Source organism: Pseudochaenichthys georgianus, chromosome 24 (genome assembly GCF_902827115.2).
Source record: "Pseudochaenichthys georgianus chromosome 24, fPseGeo1.2, whole genome shotgun sequence".
In the NCBI taxonomy this organism is placed as follows: Eukaryota; Metazoa; Chordata; class Actinopteri; order Perciformes; family Channichthyidae; genus Pseudochaenichthys; species Pseudochaenichthys georgianus.
Window position 1 is genome coordinate 29,540,876 of NC_047526.1, and position 26,383 is coordinate 29,567,258.

Consider the following 26,383-nt stretch of genomic DNA (forward strand, 5'->3'; position numbering starts at 1 on the left):
ATATTCGAATGATGTTTTTTATGACTTGAAGATTGTCATGATAATGTTAATAACTATTTTCACATGTGGAATTACTGAATGCCAGAAACTCCAATTATTAGTAAAATGTAAAGAGCATTATCATAAATGTAGCCTACTTTAGGTACAACATGTGAAAGTACTCACTTTAAATAATGAAGCTTAGCAATTTCACCATTGGATCAATTACGTTTGATCCTCTTCTATTCATATATCATCAAAATATATAATATTTAATCAATTATCATATTTAATCATTATCATATTCTGGATCATTAATCTGAAACGTCAAAGTAACTGAGCCATCACATCATTGTAGTGGAGCAGAAGTATACGACACACACACACACACACACACACACACACACACACACACACACACACACACACACACACACACACACACACACACACACACACACACACTGTATTTAGTAAAGTGCATTATAAATGTGTCATATATACAATTAGTATTTAAGGCCTTAAAACATTATTTAAAATAGTGGCTATTCAAATAATGGTACCTGAAATAATACTGTATCCTGATGATACAGGTGTTGCAATAAGACGATGGTTTTTCAAAGAAGCCATGAGATCCAGTGATATGAGACTTCAGGGCCCCTAATGTTCTGGGGCTGCATAACATTTAAATGTTGTGTCTGGTTGGCAGTCATAAGTTTCCAAATATATGAAAACAGAGATTTTTATTGAAGTGAAAGGTTTGTTACTTTTCGGAGCAACTTTGAGCTTTTAATTTGAAGGATAAGTCAAACTACTTCCGGTACTTGTTTGTTGTTACTTGATGCAGATCAACGGAAGAACTACCGCGTGTGGTGGCATTGCTTCTTTCGACGTCAATTTAACAAAACCAATAGCAGGATATGAATGAAACAGAACGGGACACGAACATTGGCTCAGCCATAATTTAATAATATTTAATAAAACTCACATTAAACACTTACAAGCGGCTGTGTGTGTTACTTTGCTGTTTCTCGCACTACAGTGACAGACGGAGGTTTTTGTTCCCTTGGAGTCGCCGTAGTTGGCGCTCGCGCAGTTTCCGCCCCCCTGCAACCTGAGCAGGAAGTGAGCGGAGCCAACTGACACTAAACTATCAAAACAAACCTACAGCATCGTTTTTTTAAACTTGCAGCATCCCCTGCAGCTGACGGATCATATCACCATCATCATGGACGGTGTACCGACGCCTCTGCGGTGCTTCAATGAGTATCATTCTGCAGAAATGCTGGTGGATGACGGGGTGGAGACGGTGACTTCAGTGGAGCAGGTGAGCACAGATTAGCTCCCTAAACTAATGTGGCTAATGCTAATGCTGCAGCTACTGAGTGTCACATCAATTAAACTCTCATACACTTAATTTCTGTACTCTTGCTTTCATCGGCCCATCCTTTAGACAGATGATCGGAGCCTGCTTTCCAGTTAGCAAGCCTTTAAGTAGCTAGCATGGAACCTTAATGAGATTATGCATTCATTCAGTTAGCTCTTAACTAAGTAATTTAGACGGTTAAACCTGAGTGCTCCCCCACACCGATAACCCTTGACTTGACTCAGAGGAAAAGATCTTTGTAGATTAACCTCAGAGGTGGAAAAAGTACTCAGATATTGTACATAAGCAAAAGTAGAAGTACCAGATCGTAGGAATACTCTGTTACAAGTAAAAGTCATGCATCAAAATGTTACTCAAGTAAAAGGACAACAGGATTAGCATCAACATATTCTTAATGTGCCTACAAGCATAATGCATACAAGTCAAAGTATGCATTGTGCAAATTTGCCCATTTCAGAATAGTATAAATAAGGGTGCCGTTAATTTGAATTGCTTTGTATACTGCAGGGTGAATGTTGTGAATCTTACTCCAGGTGCAACTAACGTCTTTATTTTAACTAAACGTACAACATAAATGAATTGTTGAGTAGAGTAGACGTACAAAGTAGCAAGTACAGTAAAGTACAAGTCCCTCAAATGTGTACTTAAGTACAGTACTTGAGTACATCTACTTAATTACTTTACAGCACTGATTCACCTTACAGATATGGCATGGTCTTGATCTATCGTTACTGTGTGGTTATATTCATCCAGGACAGCAGCAATTAAGAGACACCTGAAACCAAAGTGACATTCCAGTTGAACTAATAAAGGTCAAAAACAGGATTACCATAAATATGATTGTGTTAACCTTTCATATTTACAAGGGGGTGCATGTTGTCAAACATCTGTTGAGGTTAGCTCAACAGCTCATTTGCATCCAACATACTGCCTAAAAAGTTGAATGTAATAATATGAATTATAATATTAAGGTTTTTAAACTGTAAGTAGTGTTTAACATGCATGCTTTTTATATTATTTCTCTCACAATGACCTCCTTTATATTGACTGTTTTCACTCTCCTCCTTCCACCACTTTTCTTTTCCCCAGAAAAAGGTGGAACGCAGCATTAAAGAAGTCGTCAGTGTTTACAAGCAAATGCACAGCTTACCACAGTAAGTATCCAGAAAAGAAAAGTGTTTGTGCAGCTTCAGCTGACGTTTCTTAATTAACAGCGATTAGGTTTGGTTTTAATGCTTTTCCATTAGGTCTCAGTTATTTTTACATCAGTGGGTGTGACGATGTTATTCACTGCTTACTGCAGGGGTGTCAAACTCAATTTCAGCGTGGGCCACATTAGCATCATGGTTGCACTCAAAGGGCCGGTTGTGACTTTCAATCTCAATCTTTATTTATGTATATTGTACATTTAAAACAACCTCAGTTGACCAAAGTGCTGTACCGGGAACACATATAAAATAACACAATGGGAGTAAAATAATAAAACAATAATAAAAAATAAGATAAAAAGCACAATAACTAGAAACATATAAAAACACATACAAATATCAAAATGTTATGTTCAACTAGTGTTAAAAGCCAGTTCAAAACTTTAAGACTATATATAAATAATATCATATATATAAAATAATGTATTATATTACATCATTGCCTCTGCATTGGATTATTATTGGATAGGGTAATAACTTCATAACTAACTAAGTCTGAAAGCAGAAGTCTAGGGCAAAACATTGCAAATCTCTTCAGTGTGCATGTCAAAAAATGAGATGGATTGTGGGACATGTAGTTTATGGACAACGTGCTTCTGTAAAGTAGCATTCAACCGTATAATAAACATATTATATTCTTTGCAAGTTCTTGCAGGCCACATCAAATATAGTCGCTGGCCGGATTTGGCCCCCGGGCCTTTAGTTTGACACCGCTGGCTTACTGCTTATTGAGATATAACTGACATCTAACAAGAAAATATTTTTAAGGACATATTCCTTTAGAAAAACTTTGCCCTGCAGATATTATATTAAAATCTTATATATTATAATATATGTATTATAAAATAACCTAAAGAACATCCAAGCTATTGTTGTGCTTTTAATGGATTGATATCATAAATATTAAGTATGAAGTATTGTATTGCATTAGGGTCTGCTGCAGTGATTTACACTTTTAAATGTTGTTTTACTTTACAATTTAAATGCTAAATCAGTAGAGTACATGTTTTAAGAGATTCAGAACTGCCTTGTCTGATTGTATAGAAAGGAAATTAAGTTGCTTTTCTATAGTAGTAGGATAGTAGTACAACAAATGAGGGAAATCAGGACACTAAATTGGCCTGACCTGGACTCAGTAAATCATAAAAAACATTTATAAATACATTTAAAAAACCTGCCCTTTTTAAAACCAGCGGTATTTAATTGGTCAGATAATTTGTGGCTTTAGTTACGATCACAGGACTCATAATGTTGAATACACTGGCTGCCATTAGAGCCGTGCTCACTGGTTGTTTGTATCTCCCCCACCTGCTGTTAGCCTGTAGCGCCGGCTGCACGGTGATGTATGGCGGCTGTTTTCTAATTGGTTTGTGGATCAGCCCACATACTTTGCTGCTATCCGCTGTCATCGGCCTCTTCCTAGTGGGGTGACTCTCATTTCATTTCTATGACAACTGCGTGGACCTGCATCACAGCCAAAGGGAAAATGTACTACAAGTAAATAATCAGTATTTCTCAGTAGAGGTCATGCAAGTAGAGATAATGTGTTTCTGTGTGGCGTGGACTCTGAGTTACAGAGGGTTAGTTTTCATATTTTTTGGGTTGTAGTTATATGAAAAGGTTATGAGGTTAATTGCAGACACAACACATGAAAGCAAAGCGTCCAGGCTCTGGTTATTTCCTGACATTCTATCAGTTTAATCAGGAATGTACTTTTTTTTTTACATGTAACTAATATTTTCCACCCACATCTGCCAGATCAAATATGGATTATCATGAGAATCTTACACAAATAAACACTGGGGCAAAACAGACTTTATTTCAAGTCTTTTAAAACAAAGCAGTTGGTAATTATTGTGTTTTTTGTAATAAACTGGTATAATAAAAACAAAAGTCATTAAAAAAGAAACAAAGCAACTGTTTCGACCCTTTTTATAGTTAATTTTGTTTTAGTACTTAAGCACTTTAATAGTTTGCTTGCATTTAAATTAATGCTGTCAAAATTATCGTGTTAACGGCGTTAATTAATTTTTTTAATTAATTGCATTAAAATATTTAACGCATTTAACGCATGTTCAGAATGGCCAGAATGGCCCGCCCCATACGTGCCACCAGTGGCAGCGCCAGGGTATGGCTGGGGTAGGCTACACCCATACCAAGAAATGGCTTAGCCCCACCATGAAAAATGATGTTAAAGTAAGCAAAATAAAGTCCGCCAACTCGCGCGGAGTAAATTGCACAGACAGCAGTTAGTAAGATTGATTTCAGTAGCCACGGTTTTGAAAACTGTTGTCACGTAGTGATCGTCTTCTCAATAGAACATCTTTGATAATGTCTTCTGGCCAATCAGAATCAAGATAACGGCGTGGTGTTGTTGCAGGAAGTCCCGACGGAGAATACTTTCTATGAAATGTACTACAGGGGTGCAGGGGCGCCGTGAGGGGGTGAAAAGTTAGGACGATTCTAAGGGCTCGTGACTGACAGGGGCCCAAACTATTTTAGAACATAAAGAAAAAAATGTTTAAGTAACCAATGTGATATCTTTCCATGGGGCCCAAAATCCCTGGCGGCGCCCCTGCAGGGGTGCACATAACTGGTACGCAGGTTATGTGCGTAATCTGAAATGCGTACCGTCACTTGTGTCACAAAGCGCATTTGCGTACCGACATACTTGTGAAGCTTTTCCAGAAGGCGGTTAGATCACCGGACGACAGAGTCGGTCTCTGTGTGCACAGACAGGGCTGCTGTTAACGTCGGTCTGTATTGTGCCAAAACTACGCCAACCGGCTGCGGAGGGAGACTTCCCCCCCCTTCACTGGAGAACTGCGCTGAAACAGCTGGGGCCTCATTTATAACGCTGTGCGTAGGATTCACGTGGGAAGGTTGCTTACGTAGTAGAAATCCAAAAAATAGGTACAGAAATTTCCCGACATTTTCCGATTCACCAAACATTGCGCACCGGCGAGGAAAGTGTGTACAGCACTTCCTACGCCGGTTTCCCTTTAGAAATCACAACCGACTCGAAATGCGGTGCAGCTTTTGCGGGCTTCACGTAACGCCCATATTTGCCTATAAATAGTCAAAGAAACGCCCATTCATTCATTCTGACTGACTTTATGAAGGAGATCGCAGGAAATGACGACAGAACAGCTAAAAAAGACGTCTCACACCGTGTCAGATTTTGGTTATTTTGGGGACATCGAGATAAATCATATTGTTTGGTGGATGCCGTTTGAACCAGAGTAGCAGCATGGAGGTCGGATCGTCACCAAAATAAATAAATAAATAAATAGCCTTAGATAGCCTTCCTCAGGCAGTGTGTTTGTACCGGGGACAGGAGACCCCCCCTCTATGAGAAACTGTAAGAAGTGATCGGGGAATCCCTCCGGAGTGGAGTCATGACGACTGGATCTGAATTATGTTTTTGTATTTGGTGGTTTGTGTTCCAGCTGTCGATCAGCTGTGCGCAGCGTCTCCACTGCAGCCTGTGCGTCTCAACCCCCCCGCAGAAACTCTTTAAAGGAAAAGGAAATACAACTAATGTGTTGTGTTATATTAGCTGTACAATTTACCACATTTGGTGTCTATATACGCCGGGATCCGGAGTCATGGATGATCCTGCGGTCCTGTGTCCTGGATCGCGAGCCCTGGATCTTGAGTCGTGGCTGTGGTCCTGGATCATCGGTCCTGGATGGATATCCTCGTGGATTCATCTTCCTATTATACACACATGCATTTCCAAACATCTGGACTACCTATGTTGTAAATGTATTATCTTTTCAATTTACACACGGCATCTATTGCACGTCTGTCCGTCCTGGGAGAGGGATCCCTCCTCTGTTGCTCTCCCTGAGGTTTCTCCCATGTTCCCTTTAAACTGGGTTTTCTTCGGAAGTGTTTCCTTGTACGATGTGAGGGTCTAAGGACAGAGGGTCTAAGGACAGAGGCTGTCGTATTGTCATACTGATATTCTGTACACACTGTGAAGACCACTGAGACAAATGTAACATTTGTGATATTGGGCTATATGACTAAACATTGATTGATTGATTGATTGATTGATTGATTGATTGATTGATTGATTGATTGATTGATTCTTAGCTTCCATACCTCCTGTGTTTTACGAGCGACTTATCAAGTATTGGCAAACGGCATAAAACACGATTAAACGTGATAGTATATAAAACCATGCTCGTATCTACAACCTATAGAAATGCAAAACGGCGTCAGTTTAGACGTAATTCTGTCCTCCTGCTTACCGCATCATTTATGAGAAAACATTTCATAACATTAACACAACATATTCGAGGTGGTTTTCAATAACATATCCGTATTTATTTATCTCTCCAAGTTATGTTTTTGTGTGCACTGAGGAGTCTCAAACAGGCGTTTGTTTAATCATTTTAAGATTGGCTTTAATCAATGTTTGAAAATGAATTCTTCATATATGATAAATGAGAGGTAACATTTTATTTATGGTATTATTTCCACATATTTCTCTCCATTCTTCCTTCTGCCAGCGGTGTCGCAGTTTCTCGTCTCTCCGGTTTTTGTGCTTAGTGCGTACGCATGGGTTACAGTTTGCGTGGAGGACCGCACGTTTTCCCGTCAAGTTAGTATTTTATAAATCGGAAACATTGCGTAGAAACTGGCGTACGCCTTTTTTTTGAGCGTATATCCCTTTATAAATGAGGCCCCTGATCACAACGTTCACACTCTGTGGTCACGAAGTACTCCACTAGCCCCCCCCCCCCCCCCCCCTCTGTCGACTTTCCTGAAGTACTCCCCCGTTGATAGAAATCAACACGTAATGAATTAAGACCCCACGGTTTGATGATTGATAGGTGCTCCGTTTCATTTTGACACACAGAAAAATGTTACAATAAACATGTTAAATGGATATATCCGCCTTCTTTCATTTATCTTTCCATTCCCAACAATATACATAAATAAATGGCATATTTTGGACATAGTTCGAATGGTAATTAATCATGATTAATTAATTTTTAAACTGTGATTAATCTGATTAAAATGTGTAATCGTTTGACAGCCCTAATTTAGATTAACAATAATTTACTTTAATACACGGCATTTTTGGCTCTGCCTTTCTACATTCTAGGTAGATCATACATTTTCCGTAAATAAAAGAAAATGTTGTCGTGTGTGTGTGTGTGTGTGTGTGTGTGTGTGTGTGTGTGTGTGTGTGTGTGTGTGTGTGTGTGTGTGTGTGTGTGTGTGTGTGTGTGTGTGTGTGTGTGTGTGTGTGTGTGTGTGTGTGTGTGTGTGTGTGTGTGTGTGTGTGTGTGTGTGTGTGTGTGTGTGTGTGTGTGTGTGTGTGTGTGTGTGTGTGTGTGTGTGGCAGATGAAAGCTGCTGAGGAGCACGCTGACATTATAATGATAAAAGAAAACAGTGTGTGCCTTTTCTATCTATTGCTCCCTGCGTGGGATCAACAAAGTGTTCTTTTATTTTTATTTCATGTTTTTATAAATGCGTTTATATGATAGATGGATTTATGCCACATAACAATAACCCAGGCGAGACAGCAGTTCTGAAATTGAAGTTTGTTGGATTTTATATTCCTTTTTGTTCCTAATCATATGTATTCTTTTTTTGTTGAATTTATTTTGAATAGATAATATTTCTAAAAAGCCTTGTGAGCTGAGGGAACATTATGTGTTAGAAACTGAACATAAACATTAATGAACCGTTTATCATTTTGTGTTATGACTTCAACATGATATTCACAATAGAAAAACTAGTGTGTCCAAGCAGAGCATTTCTACAACGATGGTGAATTGGAAGTAAATATTTTGTAGGCGTTTCTTAAATATCTGTTGTAACATTTTCTGCTGCCTATTTCTAATTTATCTTTCTATCCTTTGTTTTTGTCTTCAGGCCAACGTTGCTGCGGGAACAACACTACCAATATCTCAAGAAGGGCTTACGTCACTTATCAGATGCTTACGAGGTACCGTATTCCACCTGCTAACTACATGTTTATGCATATTTGTTAATCCTGCGACACATGCAGGACATCCTCTTCTCATACTTGATCTCCTGTGTAACTCTCACTGCCTCTGGATGCTTATCTCCCTGCTTTAAATAGAAGTGCCATTGTATTCCCTCTGCAAGGTAACATGCTCGTTCACTCTCAGGAAGGTCGCCTCTCTTTTTGTGTGTCAGTCTCTCCTCTCTGCTGGAAAATAGAGAGGAAAGCCTTTGTTGTCAGTAACACATTGTTCTGACCTCAAACTGTTTATTTTGATTGACAGCACGGTGCTTATCTGTGCGTAAACATCGCAGCACTGTCGGAAAAGGAAATTAGAAGCTGAGTCATGATATTATGTAAGAAAAACAACACAAAAGACACATCAAGTCACTGTTTCTTTTCTCATCGTATATTTACCCGACACTGAGAATAAGCAGTGTGATAGTTTCGCTCGTCTGTCAGCATGTTTTGCTTCTTCGGCCTCTGCTGCTCTGTTTCCCCTCGTCTCCGTCCGACTGACTGATCTTGCTTATTGCTATAATTGGTCATTTTGTGTGTGTGTGTGTGTGTGTGTGTGTGTGTGTGTGTGTGTGTGTGTGTGTGTGTGTGTGTGTGTGTGTGTGTGTGTGTGTGTGTGTGTGTGTGTGTGTGTGTGTGTGTGTGTGTGTGTGTGTGTGTGTGTGTGTGTGTGTGTGTGTGTGTGTGTGTGTGTGTGTGTGTGTGTGTGTGTGTGTGTGTGTGTGTGTGTGTGTGTGTGTGTGTGTGTGTGTGTGTGTGTGTGTGTGTAGTGTCTGGATGCCAGCAGACCGTGGCTGTGCTTCTGGATTCTTCACAGTCTGGAGTTACTGGAGGAGCCCATTCCTACTGCTGTCGCCTCAGAGTGGGTCACACACACACACACACACACACACACACACACACACACACACACACACACACTGTCTCTACAGCAAGTCTGCTACTAAGAGGCACTGCCAAATGCTTTTTGTTATTTATCACCCTTGCATAAAGTAGTTCCCATAATTAGTAGTGATCAAATGCTGCAATGCAAACACTTGCATAATGAACTGCAGCAGCTACTCATAAACTCATTGTACGACATGCTAGTAATTGTTGTTTATTGTGTCATAAAGTAATGCAATATGCATGCGATTCTTTTATGGCACACTTCAGAAACGAGGCAGTTCAAAGTGCTTTACGGTTAGAAAATAATCAAGATGAAATGCAGAAATAACAACAAGAAATTCATCTTAAAACTAAAAACGTCATTGGTGCAAACATATTATTATACTGAGCATGAACACACACCAGTCATGACAAAATAACCTGTTCCAGTTAAACGAGTGTCTTCTTTCCGAAGCTTCATAAATAAAATATCTAAAACCCCACCAAGACAATCCTCAGAGATTCAGAGAACACTTGTACAAAAGTAAATACCTTAACTGATCCTATAATGACCAATAATCCATGTGTGAACCCATTTCCCCCAAGCCAGGATTGACAGTTGTTTGGGTTGTGCTCTTAAATCATTTCCTGCCTTTCTAGAAATAACTGCTCATCTGTAATTAAACCCCCATAGAATTGAATACTCGTGTAAAAGTAAGAGTCCATTCGTGTTTTTCCTCCAATCATAATGGCCCTTAATTTTGATTGGTCTAAACAAGCGAGTGTATCATTTTAGAAATGTTTGTGCAGCAGTAACTTTAAACGCTGATGCTTTTATTGCCACCGAAATGGCATTTGATTAAATTACTGCCAGTCCAAACTAACACTCCCGGGGCCACGGCCATGCCAGGCTGCCGGCCCACGCTCTCATTACGACTGAGAGGCGTGCCAACACACCGGCTGGCACTGCCCCGCGCTCACACACACACACACACTCGCAGAGAAACACAGGCCCTGTTTGAGGATTCATAACAATACAGCAGATTGCTTTCTCCGTCCCATGAAATGCGCACTGTTCTCAGGTCAGTGCTGGCCAAAGTTAACGTGGCGTTCTCGTCCAACTCACTTGGCTCGCGACAGTTTTGTGATTTCTCTCCATGGCTGAGGATAAAGAGGACATTTATGAGGGAAGCAGCTCAGTGCACAGAGGCTGGAAAGATATTAAACAGTGGGTCAGATGCCCAGTGCCACGCCAGCTCTCGAGTCTGCTGACTGAGACGTAGATAGCAACTGTGTGAGTGTTTTAATGTGAGGAAAAGCTGTATCTCCATGTTGGGGTATAAGTCGACAAGTGTTGGCATTTGTTTTCGAATCTTAAAGGACATTCTTAATCTATTTTCATATTCTTTTCGAGCGTCACGCTGCTAAAGTAGATACACAAATACACACTGGGTTCTGACCCAAATGGAAAGGGAGCAGACCCATTAGTTGAGAACATAATAATATTTAGCTGTTCTTTCAGTATAAGTAGGAAAAGGTCCGGATTCAATCTTCAACATTTCCTTGAACAAGCTCATGTTTTCTTATTTGTTACATCTTTTCAATCTCAATCTTTATTTATAGCACATTTAAAGCAACCTCAGTTGACCAAAGGGCTGTACAGGGAATACATACAATATCAAATAACACAATGGGAGTCAAATAATAAAACAATAATTTGAAAACATGATACAAAAGCACAATAACTAGAAACATATAAAAACACATACAAATGTAAAAATGTTATGTTCAACTATTATTAAAAGTCAACTACACTGACAGGAATTGTGCAGCAAAAGAAATAAGAATAGCAGGCATGTATGTTTGGTCTTCCGCTCTATCTCCATGGTTACAGTTTCATAACCAGTGCAGATGCATTAATCAAATATGCCAGAAGCACTTCCTGTTTTTGTTGACTAATATTTCATTTCAGTGTCGTTGCTATAGTGTCTGTCTGTGTGTGTAAGTACAATTATTCTCCCTCTCTCCAGTGTGTGTCAGTTTCTGTCTCGCTGTCAGAGCCCGACGGGGGGGTTCTCCGGGGGTCCGGGCCAACACGCCCACCTGGCTCCGACCTACGCTGCGGTCAACGCCCTCTGCATCATCGGCACAGAGGAGTCCTACAACATTATAGACAGGTACCGTCACCCCGCTGCCTTTGTACCACACCAAGGGGACCATGGCACACAGGAGAGTTTCTGTTGAAGCAGAACGTTTAAGCGTCCTTAATCGTCCTCAAATCTATGCAGCGGGTAGCCCCATTTAAGCGTCCTTAACCGTCCTCAAGCGGCCAGGCCAGTTTTTGGTGGCCTTTCCATATAGCGTAGCACCGGCTAGCGGGTACTTTTCCCCTCTTTTTCCGGCCCCATAAAATCGTGGTTCTATCAGGCCAGGGCTGAACTAGTGACGTCAACACTCTCGACTGCTGATTGGTCAGAGAGAATCGTCACAAGATCGCGCGCTTGCTGTGATCACTTTCCTTCTTGCTGTGATTGTTACTGTCACTACCCGATCCGTCCCCCTGCCCGATCGGTACTGCGCATGTGCGAGATGGTCCGCCATATTTGACAACTCCGTACGGCAACCCAAGAAGGACACTTGACACTGTGGCTTTTGGCAAAGCTCAACAAGAAAACTCGAGAGAGATGAGTTATTGTTATTACAACGTGACTTCACTATTATTTAACAACTCTTTTTATGGGGTTCTTTTATTTGGGGTTAACTACATTGTCAGAATAAGTGAGGAATGAATTTAACTTCTGTTAGACAGCTAGCATACTGAATAAATATTTACTGTGAATGTGTGCAAACATGTATGGCATATGGCTGTCTAACAGAAGTTAAATCCATTTCTCACTTATTCTGACAATGTGCTTGACCCTAAATAAAGGAACCCAATAAAAAGAGATGTTAAATAATAGTGAAGTCACGTTGTAATAACAATAACTCATCTCTCTCGTTTTATTTTTGAGCTTTGCTAAAAGCCACTGTGTCAAGTGTCCTACTTGGGTTGCCGTCCGGAGTTGTCCAATATGGCGGACGATCTCGCACATGCGCAGAACCGATCGGGCAGGGGGACGGATCGGGTAGTGACAGAGACAACAAGCCACACACCAAGAAACAAGTAAACGGTCGCTTCCACATCCTCCATTGATGTGTGTGTTTTGTGAGTCGTGTCGCATTGAAGATGACGCCACTGCAGTTTTACCCAGCGTCGCTCCGCCCAAAAAGCACCGCCCTTTATTATTATATTTTTTAAACGGCATCCTGTAAGTTGCGCTGACAGGCGACACAGAGGTCCACAGTGTACCCCCTCCCCACTACACCACTGCCTATGACTCACAGAGCATCACATAAGGACGCTGTAGGAGAGGGATAACACCATATACTCCACATAGTAGAATATACACAACACTGTTTGTATCAACGCCCCCTGAAGGTATCACTGGGTTGTTATACTGTGGTCACATGCCTGCCTCTATACTATAAATAGAATAATAAGGGCCAGTATAATATTTGAAATTCATTTATTTATTTCAGCCTTTAAATCCCTTTCAATATAATGTCTTATTAAAAGTACTAATATTTCGGTTATAGCAGCTTGTTAGAATTATCATGATGATGTTATAATTTAATAAATACCTTATTTTAAGAGCCTTTTTAACGGTTGTGTTGACATGAATTCTGACTCGTATTTTTTTTGCATTCATATCAATCTTTTGATGTATCATTTGTCAATTGTATTCATAACGTGCAGCACTTACTCTGACTTTCCTTCCTCCCCTCTGTTCTGTCTCTCCTTTCATCCCCTCTCCTTTACTCTATATATTATTCGCTCTTCTCGTCCCCATCCTCCTCTTCTTCTTTGAACCCCCCCCTCTCTCTCCTCCTGTGCTGACCCTCTCCAGGAAGAAGCTCTTAGATTTCCTACTGTCAGTGAAGCAGCCAAATGGCTCTTTTGTGATGCACGTTGGAGGAGAGGTGGATGTCAGGTGAGAAGATACCCCCCACCCTCTGTTCTCCCTCCTCTCCCTCCTCTCTTCATCATCTCTTATTCAGGCCCCACACAGAAACATCCAGAAGTCACAGCCATAAGAGACACGATTAGGAGCATGTTTAATATCCGCAGTGCTATTTTATATTGTGAGTTTTTACATTTTACTGAAGCATGTTTAGTGTATTCACCAAAAAGTAGGAGATACATTTTTATTTCACTTCCCTTTGGTGTTAATAGAAAAGAGGTGAAAAAGAAAAGAGAGTGTGTGTGTGTGTGTGTGTGTGTGTGTGTGTGTGTGTGTGTGTGTGTGTGTGTGTGTGTGTGTGTGTGTGTGTGTGTGTGTGTGGTGTGTGTGTGTGGTGTGTGTGTGTGTGTGTGTGTGTGTGTGTGTGTGTGTGTGTGTGTGTGTGTGTGTGTGTGTGTGTGTGTGTGTGTGTGTGTGTGTGTGTGTGTGTGTGTGTGTGTGTGTGTGTGTGTGTGTGTGTCTCTTTGAATCTCCTCTGTGTGGCGGCGGGTGTTTTTAATAAGCAGCTTTGAGGGATCATCTTCTGCAAAACAAAAGTCAAAGCTACTTTTTCTCTCTCAGAGGAAACTGTGTTCCGTTTCCAACCAATGAACGTTCTGCTGTCATTCTGTATTATTTAAACACGTTCCCTTTATCGGAACTGTGCATGCAGTGAGAAAAAAAAAAAAGCCCTGACTGACTTTTAAAGGGGTTTATTAGCCTATGAAGCAGGGGGTTTGCTCTAACCCACTTAAGGATAGGGTTTATTGATATTCAATCATTTTTTTATTGTCAACAAATCCCATGAAAGCCCCAAAACCAGGAACACATTGATCCAGCCGTTGATGGTGCATCCAAAGCCTCATGTCGCTTATTCCTCTGTGCCATAGACCTCCATTGTCAAAAAACCTCTTCGTCGATTCATCGATAGCTCTAAATAGTCCCGATAAATGCAATACTTAGTTCTACTTGAGTGACGTATGAACGCTTCTGGACCCAGCTGTCTTAGGGAATAACTAATGCCTTCTTTTTTTTAAATGGAACTATTTATTTGCGACCCTTTTCTTTGTTTTTAAAGATTTAACTCGGTATTATCAAATGGGCTTGGGAGTGCCACAGAGAGGGATGGGTTGCATCTCTTCAGGAGATTTGTTGACAATTAAAACATTGAACATATTTAAAAGAGAAACATGATGAAGTGTATCTCGACGTACATATACGGTGGATTGGTTAGCTCACTGGGAAGGCAGATATTTAAGGATAAAACCTTTCAAATCTATTGATAAAACTAGTGTTCAGGCATCTTTTTGTGACTATCTAGAATGCTCTGAACACGCTGAAACCAATCATGACTTGTCGAACAAACCTAGTCTGAAAGTCAGCGAAAATAACAACTTTCCTTTATTTTAATAAATAGCCCAATGTCAGGTAGACGTCACTGAGCATACCCAGACTATAACAACACTGATTATGCCTTCAGGAATAAGCTAAGTCAAGGTTTAACAAACACAAATAAGATGTATTAGTTGGATAAAGTCATTGTTGTTTCTGCGCTCTTCAAGGGATGTCATGATAATATAAAAAAGATATACATTGTTAAAGCAGAGGAAGACAAAAGCCCAAACTACTTTACAGTGTCACAGATAATGTTATATTTGCCCTGCTGGCCGTCTAAAGATTCAAAGCGTTGGACGATGTTCTGAGTGGAGGCGGGCTTCCTGCCCACCCACTCCTCTCTTTGTTGATGTGTGTTTCTCTTTTTAAAGGAGTGCGTATTGTGCAGCTTCTGTAGCGACGCTCACAAACATCCTCACACCCAAACTGTTCGAGGACACGGCCACCTGGATCCTCAGGTACACACACACACACACACACACACACACACACACACACACACACACACACACACACACACACACACACACACACACACACACAGCCTGTTGATGAATTATTAATGAATGTTTTTGAGCCTCCATAAAGCAGGCAGTGTTTTATGGTGTGTGTCTGATTTCCTCCAGTTGTCAGAACTGGGAGGGGGGTCTGAGTGGGGTCCCGGGGTTGGAGGCTCACGGCGGGTACACCTTCTGCGGCACGGCGGCCCTCGTCATCCTGGGAAAAGAACATATGCTGGATCTTAAAGCATTGCTGGTGAGAAAACCTGACATTTAGTTGGTTATTCAACAAAAGAAACTCATATTTAAATAACATAAAAACAGGATCACGTGGTTTGGCTCGGCTCGGGTCCTAAAGTCTAAAAGAGATCCTATCAGTCGCAACAGAGCCTTTGTGCCGCAGAGATATCCTTTTTACTGGCTGCTCATAACTGTGAGGGCCACGGAAACACAGCTGTGATGAAATGGTGTAACCCAGAACAAGGTGTCATTGTGAAAGTGAAAATGCAGGCCAATTGAAGCGTGATATATTACACAGCTGTGGTCTGTTTAGCTTATCAGACTTTGTCCTACATCTTCCATTACTTTCTTTAATTGTGTTTTCAAAAGCATTTCCTGTCTCATAAAAGTATTTAGAGACGTAGCTGGAAGCAATACGGTCACATTTTTTCATTTGAGTTGTTTATACAGCCACCAGGCGCTTGGCAGACAAGAGGACACAGTCCCCATTAGCTTTCTCCGTCATTGGCCTGCGTGCAGAGAGGGAAGAGGTCAGGACAGCAGCCATGATGGAGCCTTAGTTTGGGTAGAGATGTGTTCAGGGACTCGGTTTAATGACACAATGCTTAAGGTCATTGGGAAAATACAAAAGAGATCCAGCTGCTCTTTTGTTTTCACCTCTCTTATTATAAGGAGAAACATCTTGTGTTCGGTCAGGTCTGTGCTTTAGTTCCTTCAGCAAGTCTCTTTTTTAACTCTAAATATCAGGACATCTGAATCAGATATCCTTCATTGGAGTCACAACGAGAAGGTGCAGATAAGAGGCAAGATACATGAGTAGACTAACATATTAAATAAAGAAGCACACGTTGGTCAAATCAAATAAGTACATTACATTACATGTCATTTGTTAGACGCTTTTATCCAAAGCGACTTACATACATTCAGTACTGTGGGCAATCCCCACAGGAGCAATGTGGGGTGAAGTGTCTCGCCCAGGGACACAACGACATGCTGACTGCAGCGGGACTCGAACTTGCTACCCCCTGATTCCAAGTCCAGCACACTATTAAAAAACATTTAAAAAGAAGTTAGCGAACATAGATGAAATAGTGAACAGGCATCCATCCATCCATCTTCTCCCGCTTATCCGTGGTCGGGTCGCGGGGGTAGCAGTTCCAGCAGAGAGCCCCAAACTTTATTTTCCCTGGCGACATCAACCAGCTCTGACTGGGGGGTCCCAAGGCGCTCCCAGGCCAGCAAAGAGATATCATCCCTCCACCTGGTCCTAGGTCTACCCCTTGGTCTCTTCCCAGCTGGACGTGCCTGGAACACCTCCCTAGGGAGGCGCCCAGGTGGCATCCTAACTAGGTGCCCGAACCACCTCAACTGGCTCCTTTCGACGCGAAGGAGGCAGTATTACATTAAAAACATTTTTAATAAAATACATTTATAATTGTACAACAGTCTTGTTACATTCAAGGGATTCAAGTAAGGGGGAAAAGACGAGCTGCAGCACAGGCAGTATGAGAATAATAAGGCACTTTTTGAAAATTAAAGCAAGTAAGCATAGAGGCAAAAAACACAAATATGAACCTGAAAATGAGCAGGATATGTCCTCTATAAAACATACAAATAGTTTGTATTGCACAAGGAAGTGAACGCCCCCCCCCCGGTATCATACTGTCGCTGTTGTTCTGCATATATTTCAACTATGTGGCAATGAAAGGACATTTGAATATGACAACGTCACAGGTTTGTATAATATCCTGTATCAAAGAACCCCCCCCCCCCCCCCCCCCTAAGCATCTGTGTCTCAGAGGTTTGGCCTGAGTGTGATTGGAGCAGAGACGGTGTTTGTCAAGGTTGTAAGATGACACCGTGATATCTACAGCAGCATGACTCACTCCGACACTGCACCACAACTCAGTCAGGTTTCAAAGTACTGATGGAAAATAGTCTTCAACACTTTGAACCTCAAGGCCTGCTAGATATTCAGTGGTTCCAGCTTCTTCAAATGAGTATTTGCTGTCTTTCTGTTTTCTATAATTATCAATCAAATATATTTTGGTTTTGGTCTGAAGGAAATAGATTTGGAAGACCATAACCTGCATTAGCAATAACCCCTTTCTAACCATCTCTTTAATACAATATAAGCCCTAATACATCAAACTTAAATAGATTTGAGTAATAAGACGTGAAAAATCAGGAGACTGTTCCCAAAGTATAGCATACAAAATGATAATGTGTTCATAGATTACACTTCAAAAGAGATATTGTAATAGAGATGTATATTGATCTCATCTGGAGACACGTCTGAAAACATCTGCATCTTAAAATAACAACACATCTGTCCCTGAAGAATCTCCGTTTACAGTAGCACAATAATGATGGTTTTAACAAAGGGATGAGATCTTGTATCCGTCGTTTTCTTATTGAAACTATGCATAATGTCGTCCTTTACGGAGTGATGCATAAACCACTTCAGGTTTCATCTCTGAATCAAATGGTTAATCCTCTAAGTTAAAGAAAAGATTCACGGTGGCTCTTAGATTGATATGGCCTTGTTGTGTTTTTCTTTGTACGCAGTATTGCCGGTGAATAATGTAGTGGTGAACGCTTTCTCCTTAAGATCGTATACAGCGAGTACAAAGCTGCAAAATCAAAAGTGTGCGTTCAGTGTTAAAACCCTGAAGGTCACAGTTTGAAGAGTAAAAAGGTATAAATGTCACTGCAATGAATTCATCCATGTCAGGTGCTTCAGTTGAACATGAGACGTTTCAAGAGAACATGATCACATGTGGAGTTTAGAGAGGAGGACGCAGGATAAAACCCACAGCATCTCACGGATCGAACAAAGACGGCACTAAACTAAACGGCATGACGCATTTATGGTGAAGATCAAAGTTCATTTCAGGTGAAATGCCTGTTATCAAGTTTCATATTGACTTCATGAAGAGAAAGGTGAGCCCATTACAGCTAAATAACTACCGTACTTTTCGGACTATAAGCCGCGACTTTTCCCCCCATTTTTTTGTACAGCTAACGGCCACTAGGGAACCTCCTACATCTATGGATTTTACAGGTACAATTAACCACCTTTAACCCTATGGGCTCTATGACCGGTCCGTGCCCGCCACCTTTAAGGGGCGGGCTCCAGCAGGAAAAGCTGGAGGCCGGAAAAGAGTGAGACAGGTAGCGCGCCAAAGTAAAAGTGGAACCGAGAGACAGAACGAGAGCAAGACAGACGGACAATTTAGCTGCTGCGGCCAGGGCCGGCCCTCGGCATAGGCAGTATAGGCGAATGCTAAGGGCGCATCAACCCATAGGGGGCGCCGAAAATTGAAAAAATAAATATATTTTTTTTTTTTTTCATAACAACACAATTTCCCGATTTTGGATCAACAAAGTACATCTTATTATCTTATACTTACAGAACTACGCCTATATTGCGTACAGCACCCATAAACTATGGCACACACCCCCCCCCCCCAAATCAAGTTGAACCGCCCCAGTCCCAGTAAAAACCAGAGGTTTATGTGAAATTGTTCTTTTTTTGAAATAATGGTTTTAGTGTGCAATTATAGGTTTTAATTTTGTATTTGTATTCATTTAAAAATAAATCAAACTCCCAAAAAACGTACACAGCTTCTGTGCACTTTTATTAACATTGGAATTTACTGTGTAAGCGGCCGCGGGGGGGGGGGGAGAGCTTTAGAGAGCTCTCTCCTGAAAGACTGAGCGGCTCTGATAACCTCAGCTCAGTGAGGTAAAGGCACACCTTTATATGATCATTATAGTTATACAAAAACAGGTGAAAAACAGGTATAAAATACTGACAGTACAAAAAAGTTGTTATTAATAAACTAGAATACAGTTTGAAAGGGGAGTGATTTGTAAAATATCCATAAAGAAAAAGAAATCTGCTTCCAGTTCTGTTTCAGATGGGTGTTGAGAGATGTATCCATAGATCTCCTAATGTTGCTCTCAAAGTGCACCAGATTGATGCTTTTAACTTCAATATAAAAAAAAAAGTCTTCCCCCGGACCCCCCTAGAGGAGCCCCCCCCCCCACTTAAATCATGTTCAAATGGATAGGAAACTAAATACAGTTGCACACATCTTGTGTCAATGTCTTTGTTTTTGTGGTCATGCCACAACCATGCACGTGCGAATCATAGTGAGTGTCTGCATTTGGGGGGGGGGGGGGGGCGCCAGCTAAAATCTTGCCTAGGGCGGCAAATTGGTCAGAGCCGGCCCTGGCTGCGGCTCATATGCAGGTGCGCTTTATAGTCCGAAAAGTACCCCTCTGTGGTAAATGTTCCCTTCTTTCCTCACTGAAAACACTGAGATTTATTTCGAATAATTTCTCAAATGAATTTCTGAACGAGCATTAATAAGCTTAACGTTGTCCTCCATGTTCCTCCAAGGATTAAAAGCCCCAGCTGGTATTAAACCCAATATTTCCTAGTTACTAAATCCAAGCTGAGCAAGACTGGATGTACACCAATTATTAGTTTCCATGGCAGCGATATTCCAATTTACATTTTTCATGGTGTTGACCTTGTAGCTTCAGCTCTGGAAATGATCAGGTTATACAACTTTCCAGGCTTTTTTTACATTTGCTTACCAACTCATTATATCCATGTTACTGATTATGTTCAATGTAAAATATTATTATTTGGTATCTGTGTTTCTCCCTAATGATTGTATTACATGTGTTTGCTCCTCAGCGGTGGGTGGTGAGCAGACAGATGAGATTTGAGGGGGGGTTTCAGGGCCGCAGCAACAAGCTGGTGGACGGCTGCTACTCTTTCTGGCAGGCTGGACTCCTGCCGCTGCTGCACCGAGCCTTGTTCAAAGAAGGTACTGTTCATGTGTCAGGCACCTGAGGCTGGAAGCATTCTTTAAAGGTCACCTATTATGCAAAATCCTCTTCTTCATGTCTCTTCTACATCAACATCTGTCCCCTCTTCTTCATGTCTCTTCTACATCAGCATGTGTCCCCTCTTCTTCATGTCTCTTCTACATCAACATGTGTCCCCTCTTCTTCATGTCTTTTCTACATCAACATGTGTCCCCTCTTCTCCATGTCTCTTCTACATCAACATGTGTCCCCTCTTCTTCATGTCTCTTCTACATCAACATGTGTCCCCTCTTCTCCATGTCTCTTCTACATCAACATGTGTCCCCTCTTCTCCATGTCTCTTCTACATCAACATGTGTCCCCTCTTCTTCATGTCTCTTCTACATCAACATGTGTCCCCTCTTCTTCATGTCTCTTCTACATCAACATGTGTCCCCTCTTCTTCATGTCTCTTCTACATCAACATGTGTCCCCTCTTCTTCATGTCTCTTCTACATCAACATGTGTCCCCTCTTCTTTATGTCTCTTCTACATCAACATGTGTCCCCTCTTCTTCATGTCTCTTCTACATCACCATGTGTCCCCTCTTCTTCATGTCTCTTCTACATCAACATGTGTCCCCTCTTCTCCATGTCTCTTCTACATCAACATGTGTCCCCTCTTCTTCATGTCTCTTCTACATCAACATGTGTCCCCTCTTCTTCATGTCTCTTCTACATCAGCATGTGTCCCCTCTTCTTCATGTCTCTTCTACATCAACATGTGTCCCCTCTTCTTCATGTCTCTTCTACATCAACATGTGTCCCTTCTTCTTCATGTCTCTTCTACATCAACATGTGTCCCCTCTTCTACATGTCTCTTCTACATCAACATGTGTCCCCTCTTCTTCATGTATTTTCTACATCAACATGTGTCCCCTCTTCTTCATGTCTCTTCTACATCAACATGTGTCCCCTCTTCTTCATGTCTCTTCTACATCAACATGTGTCCCCTCTTCTTCATGTCTCTTCTACATCACCATGTGTCCCCTCTTCTTCATGTCTCTTCTACATCAACATGTGTCCCCTCTTCTCCATGTCTCTTCTACATCAACATGTGTCCCCTCTTCTTCATGTCTCTTCTACATCAACATGTGTCCCCTCTTCTTCATGTCTCTTCTACATCAGCATGTGTCCCCTCTTCTTCATGTCTCTTCTACATCAACATGTGTCCCCTCTTCTTCATGTCTCTTCTACATCAACATGTGTCCCTTCTTCTTCATGTCTCTTCTACATCAACATGTGTCCCCTCTTCTACATGTCTCTTCTACATCAACATGTGTCCCCTCTTCTTCATGTCTCTTCTACATCAACATGTGTCCCCTCTTCTTCATGTCTCTTCTAGATCAACATGTGTCCCCTCTGTGGAAAGAGACTCTGAAAGTTTCAGGAACAAAGATTCTCTCTCTTTTTGTCCTGATCCATTTCTATAAAAACCTGTCTGAAAATGAGCTGATCAGATTTGGACCACTTTATGATGTCATAACGATGTTTTGACTGGACGCAAACAATGTTGACAACCTTTGTAAACTTGACCAGTAATTGCATTTATTTTAACCTAAAAAATGTACTTGTGAAAATATGTAATTGAGTGTTGATAAAACACAGTCTGATTGCAGTATGTTATTAATCATTCATTCTACTTCCTCCCTCAATATTGATTTCATTATCCCCACTAACATGTAGAGAGAAAATGGCCTGGTTTGAAAATGTTCCCTAAAGCCGACAGAATGTGATTTTTATTCCAGTAAACTAGGAAAACTGTGCCGGTCTTTTAAATAACAATACGCCTGCAACCGGTTGACTCACTGATCAGTACAGATGCTTCTCAGAGTTATTAGGGACTTGATTTCGGCTTCGCGGAATAATGGTCAGTGTAGTAATGCAGGCTGGTCACTTCCAGTTTCTCACAACAAAGGTCATTTTTCAACAGACTTCTTAAGGACATCATTTAAAAACACTGCTTATCACAAAGGCTGTGATTGCAGAGTATAACATGCATCGTGGAATAGTGGTAAGGATTACACTCGGGAAAAAATTGCAAGTAAGCTTCTAATAAAGTGTCCCGTCTCAGTCAGCACATTAAAGGAATTATTAAAAACATTAACTATAGAATGTTTGCACTGAAAATGGCTTTTATTTTTTTTATTGAAATGTATTTTTGACATTTCCCCCTCATTCACTCATCAAATCTCTGGTTTAATTTGATTCATTTTTTAGTATTTCATGTATTCAGTAATTGTGTTGAGAGAGTGAGAGTGATGGGTCTAAAGTGAGAGTCGTGTGTTTCCAGGAGAGTCGGAGCTGAGTCGGCAGCACTGGATGTTCGAGCAGCAGGCCCTGCAGGAGTACATCCTGCTCTGCTGTCAGAACCCCGGGGGGGGGCTGGTGGATAAACCGGGCAAGTGAGTACCACCATCTGGACACACACACACACACACACACACACACACACACACACACACACACACACACACACACACACACACACACACACACACACACACACACACACACATACATACATTAAAGGTCACCTATTATGAAAAATCCACTTCTTCATGTCTCTTCTACATCAACACGGAACAAAGATTCTCTCTCTTTTTGTCCTGATCCATTTCTATAAAAACCTGTCTGAAAATGAGCTGATCAGATTTTGGCCACTTTATGATGTCATAACGATGTTTTGTCTTGTGTAACCATTAGCCAATCATCACCAAGGTAACCCCCCCCCACCTTATCACCTGAATCTCCTTCTAGAGCACCATTGTGTTCTTTTAAGGCTCCGAGCCCCCCCCCCCACAAAATCGTGCACGTTCCGTTTTGTCCTGTGGCAGCGCCGATGTCGGGGAAGCGATCTTCAATACTCCGAAAAGAATCCCACCAGTCTCCTTTGCCCCCTCAACAGAGGGATGTCCTTGTCCTTTTTCCTTTTCGTCATTTCAGGCGATAAAAACTCTCGCTCTGAGCTGAATAAGGACGTCAAATGACGGCAAGACGCCCCCCCCGGCGGAGACGCTGCTGAGAACGATAATATATTGATGAAAAGCAGTGTAATAGGTGACCTTTAAGGCCGGCGGCAGCACACACACAGTGAAATGTGGTTCACGTGGTTTTTACTCCTGTCTCCATGTTTCCAGATCCAGAGACTTTTACCACACGTGTTACTGCCTGAGCGGGCTCTCCATAGCGCAGCACTTTGGGAACATGGACCTCCACCACGAGATGATCCTCGGCGAGGAGGAGAACAGATTGGTGAGGAGGGGGGGGAGACACAGCTGAACAAGGGGGGATTTAATCAGAGATGGATCGTTTACTTTCACAGATAAATAGTTTTTTTTACAAGGAATAAAATAGGGCTAACTGCTGAAGACACCTCCGTTATTATGGTCATATCTTTTCACCAGTTTCTTAAGAAAATGAAACACAGGTGGAGTTGAAGTCATTTAAAGACCATGTTATACTTCATTGTTTTCTGGCACAGCATTCCCTAAGCTAAAATCCTTAACATTATATGTTATATAAATGTGTAGTGTTATGTATTGGCTAAGGAAACGTTGGACAATTCGCAAGTGTCTCTTGTTTGGAATAACTGGTTTATAACACTGTCAAAGCGGAGCAGACAGCGGTGCAGTGTAAATCTAAAATGTCCTTCATCGAGCACAGCACTTAGCTGAATCATTCTTGGACTTGTTAAGCCAATCTAGGAACAGTTTAGGCTCATGAGGAATTATGAAATCTATCCGTCAAGTTGTCCACGAAGCATCAGCATTATTCAGGCTTCTCGTGGTTATTCTATTTATTACAAAACAACATGATTATCAGTTTTGACAATGTAATAGTTAAGATCTGCAGGTCCTTGAAAATGAAAAGTAAATGTAACTTTAAAGAAAACATTTAATTGAGTGTCAGCAACGCCTCGATGTGCCCATGTGGTACATTATGAAACTATTAGCTTCTTTTATCTGCCATGTTGTGCAGTACAGTAACACGCATGTATTCAACAGAGCGGAGCACTGTTCCTCATTTCTACCCTTTTGATTTAATGACATGCCTCTTATCTTCAAGTGACGGTCTATGGGTTCACTTCCTGATCAGGGTACATTTGAATGCAGATACAAAATGAGAAGCACCGGCGGTGGGGGTGTTGGAAATAAGACGGCATGTGGTTTCTCGGTGGCGCCCTCAGTGGGTTTATTTTCTTGCTTCCTGTTGTGTTACTGGCAACAGCAGTGCGTTGAGTCTCCCCTGTATGCATACGTAGATCACCTCTTAGATTATAATACAGATTCAAATGAAGCAGCCAAACAGAAACTCAACACTGGGTTTGGTGTTATTCTGTCTCTGAGCATTACAATCTTCTTATTTCTTTTGTAATTGGTGACGTGTTGATTTAACTTTGGAACGTTTTGAGGTGGCATTCGACTGCGTTGCACCGTTTGTCTCCTACCACAAACTGGAGTTGACAAAACACAGAGGAACAGTTGCATTTCATTTAAGGATGTTGTAATGAATTGCATTGTTTTTTATCGCATGTTCTTGCAATTCTGTTCACTCAGTTTTTTATTTATGTTTGAGGGATTATTTTCATTCATAAACACAGAACCATTAGATACATCTTAATAGAGTGCAGAAGCTTAAGATATATTTAGTTTCATTCTGAACTAAGACATTATTATAAGTAATACCGAAATTCTACAACAACCAAACCAGATTCATTTAAGCTTTGGAAACATTTCAAAAATCGGCCTTAAATGTATACGTAAGTGTTTAAATGCACATTATGATACAGTTACATTTCGTTCTCTCTCTCACTCTCAATTTGCTTTATTGGCATGACTGTCAGGTGAACAATATTGCCAAAGCGTCTAGGATAATACAATTCAATAGTGAAATGAATAAAATTCATTCATAAAACAATTTACAACAATATATTACAAAACCGCAAGTATCAAATGTAAAAAGAAAGAAAGACACATGAAGTAGAGGAGTGATCAGAAGGCAGAGTGAGCTGTGAGAAGATGAACAGCTGTTATGTGTTGTTGTTGTTGAGCTGCTTCTATGGTTCATATTTCTCTCTCTCTCTCTCTCTCTCTCTCAGGCTCCCACTCATCCAGTTTACAACATTTGTCCAGAGAAGGTTTCCAAAGCCCTGCAGCACTTCCACCAGCTGCCACTCCCCAGACAGCCCGGCCCCCTTGCTCCAGACCACCTTGAGTCCTAGCCCCTCCTCCTCAGTGGTGACGTCACTGTGTGTGAGCTCTGGGGATCGAACCAGCACTCCGGTCTGACGGACGGTCGATCCTCAGCAGGGCTGAGCACTGGAGTTTAGGAGGAGTTTCCTGAGTGAAGCTCCAGTTTAGCCTTCAGATGATGCTTCGCTTGCAATGCCTAATGTTTTCATTCTTTGAAATAAAAGTGGAACTTGGTGTCAGTATGACCCGAGTTAATGAAACTTTATACAGCGTGTTTTATGACTGGTGTTATAGCATGTGCTACATCTTCAGATAAATCATTACTTAAAAGTCAGATAGGAGAGATTAAATGACACGTGCCTGTACAATTAATACAGACAATATTCATATCTGAGGAGATCGATGTATACATATACATGAATATGTGTCCCCGGTGTCAGGGAACTCACGCAGCGTCAGAAAATAAAACCCTCTCTCTTTTTCCTCCGTACCCAAAACTCTAAAAACAGGGCTACAACGGAGCTGATCCAGATTTGGGTTCGATATGACGTAATATCGGAAATGTAGACTGGATCCACGGCCCTATCAGAAACAATGCCCGACTGATTTGGATGTAATATGGTCGGTGTTCACATTAGCATCGCTAACACTCAGATCTAACCTGTACTGGAGAGCATGGC

At 41.2% G+C, this 26,383-nt stretch overlaps 1 protein-coding gene across 1 annotated transcript; it reads left to right on the forward strand.

Moving 5' to 3' along the window:
• Window positions 1-1,053: 1,053 nt before the first annotated feature.
• Window positions 1,054-25,968, forward strand: fntb (farnesyltransferase, CAAX box, subunit beta). The gene is made up of 12 exons (XM_034076479.2): window positions 1,054-1,306; window positions 2,456-2,520; window positions 8,472-8,544; window positions 9,354-9,445; window positions 11,481-11,627; window positions 13,398-13,481; window positions 15,257-15,343; window positions 15,512-15,641; window positions 20,337-20,469; window positions 22,802-22,913; window positions 23,649-23,763; window positions 25,610-25,968. The coding sequence occupies exons 1-12, from the start codon at window positions 1,208-1,210 to the stop codon at window positions 25,730-25,732; spliced, it is 1,260 nt and encodes a 419-aa protein (XP_033932370.1). The 5' UTR covers window positions 1,054-1,207; the 3' UTR covers window positions 25,733-25,968.
• The last annotated feature ends 415 nt before the right edge of the window (window positions 25,969-26,383 follow it).

Bases quoted from the DNA above. Each gene is read 5' to 3' on its own strand.
- fntb (XM_034076479.2), top strand. From the start codon at position 1,208: ATGGACGGTGTACCGACGCCTCTGCGGTGCTTCAATGAGTATCATTCT. The intron at 15,344-15,511 runs GTACACACACAC...GATTTCCTCCAG, and splicing joins ACGGCCACCTGGATCCTCAG to TTGTCAGAACTGGGAGGGGG. The intron at 23,764-25,609 runs GTGAGGAGGGGG...TCTCTCTCTCAG, and splicing joins GCGAGGAGGAGAACAGATTG to GCTCCCACTCATCCAGTTTA.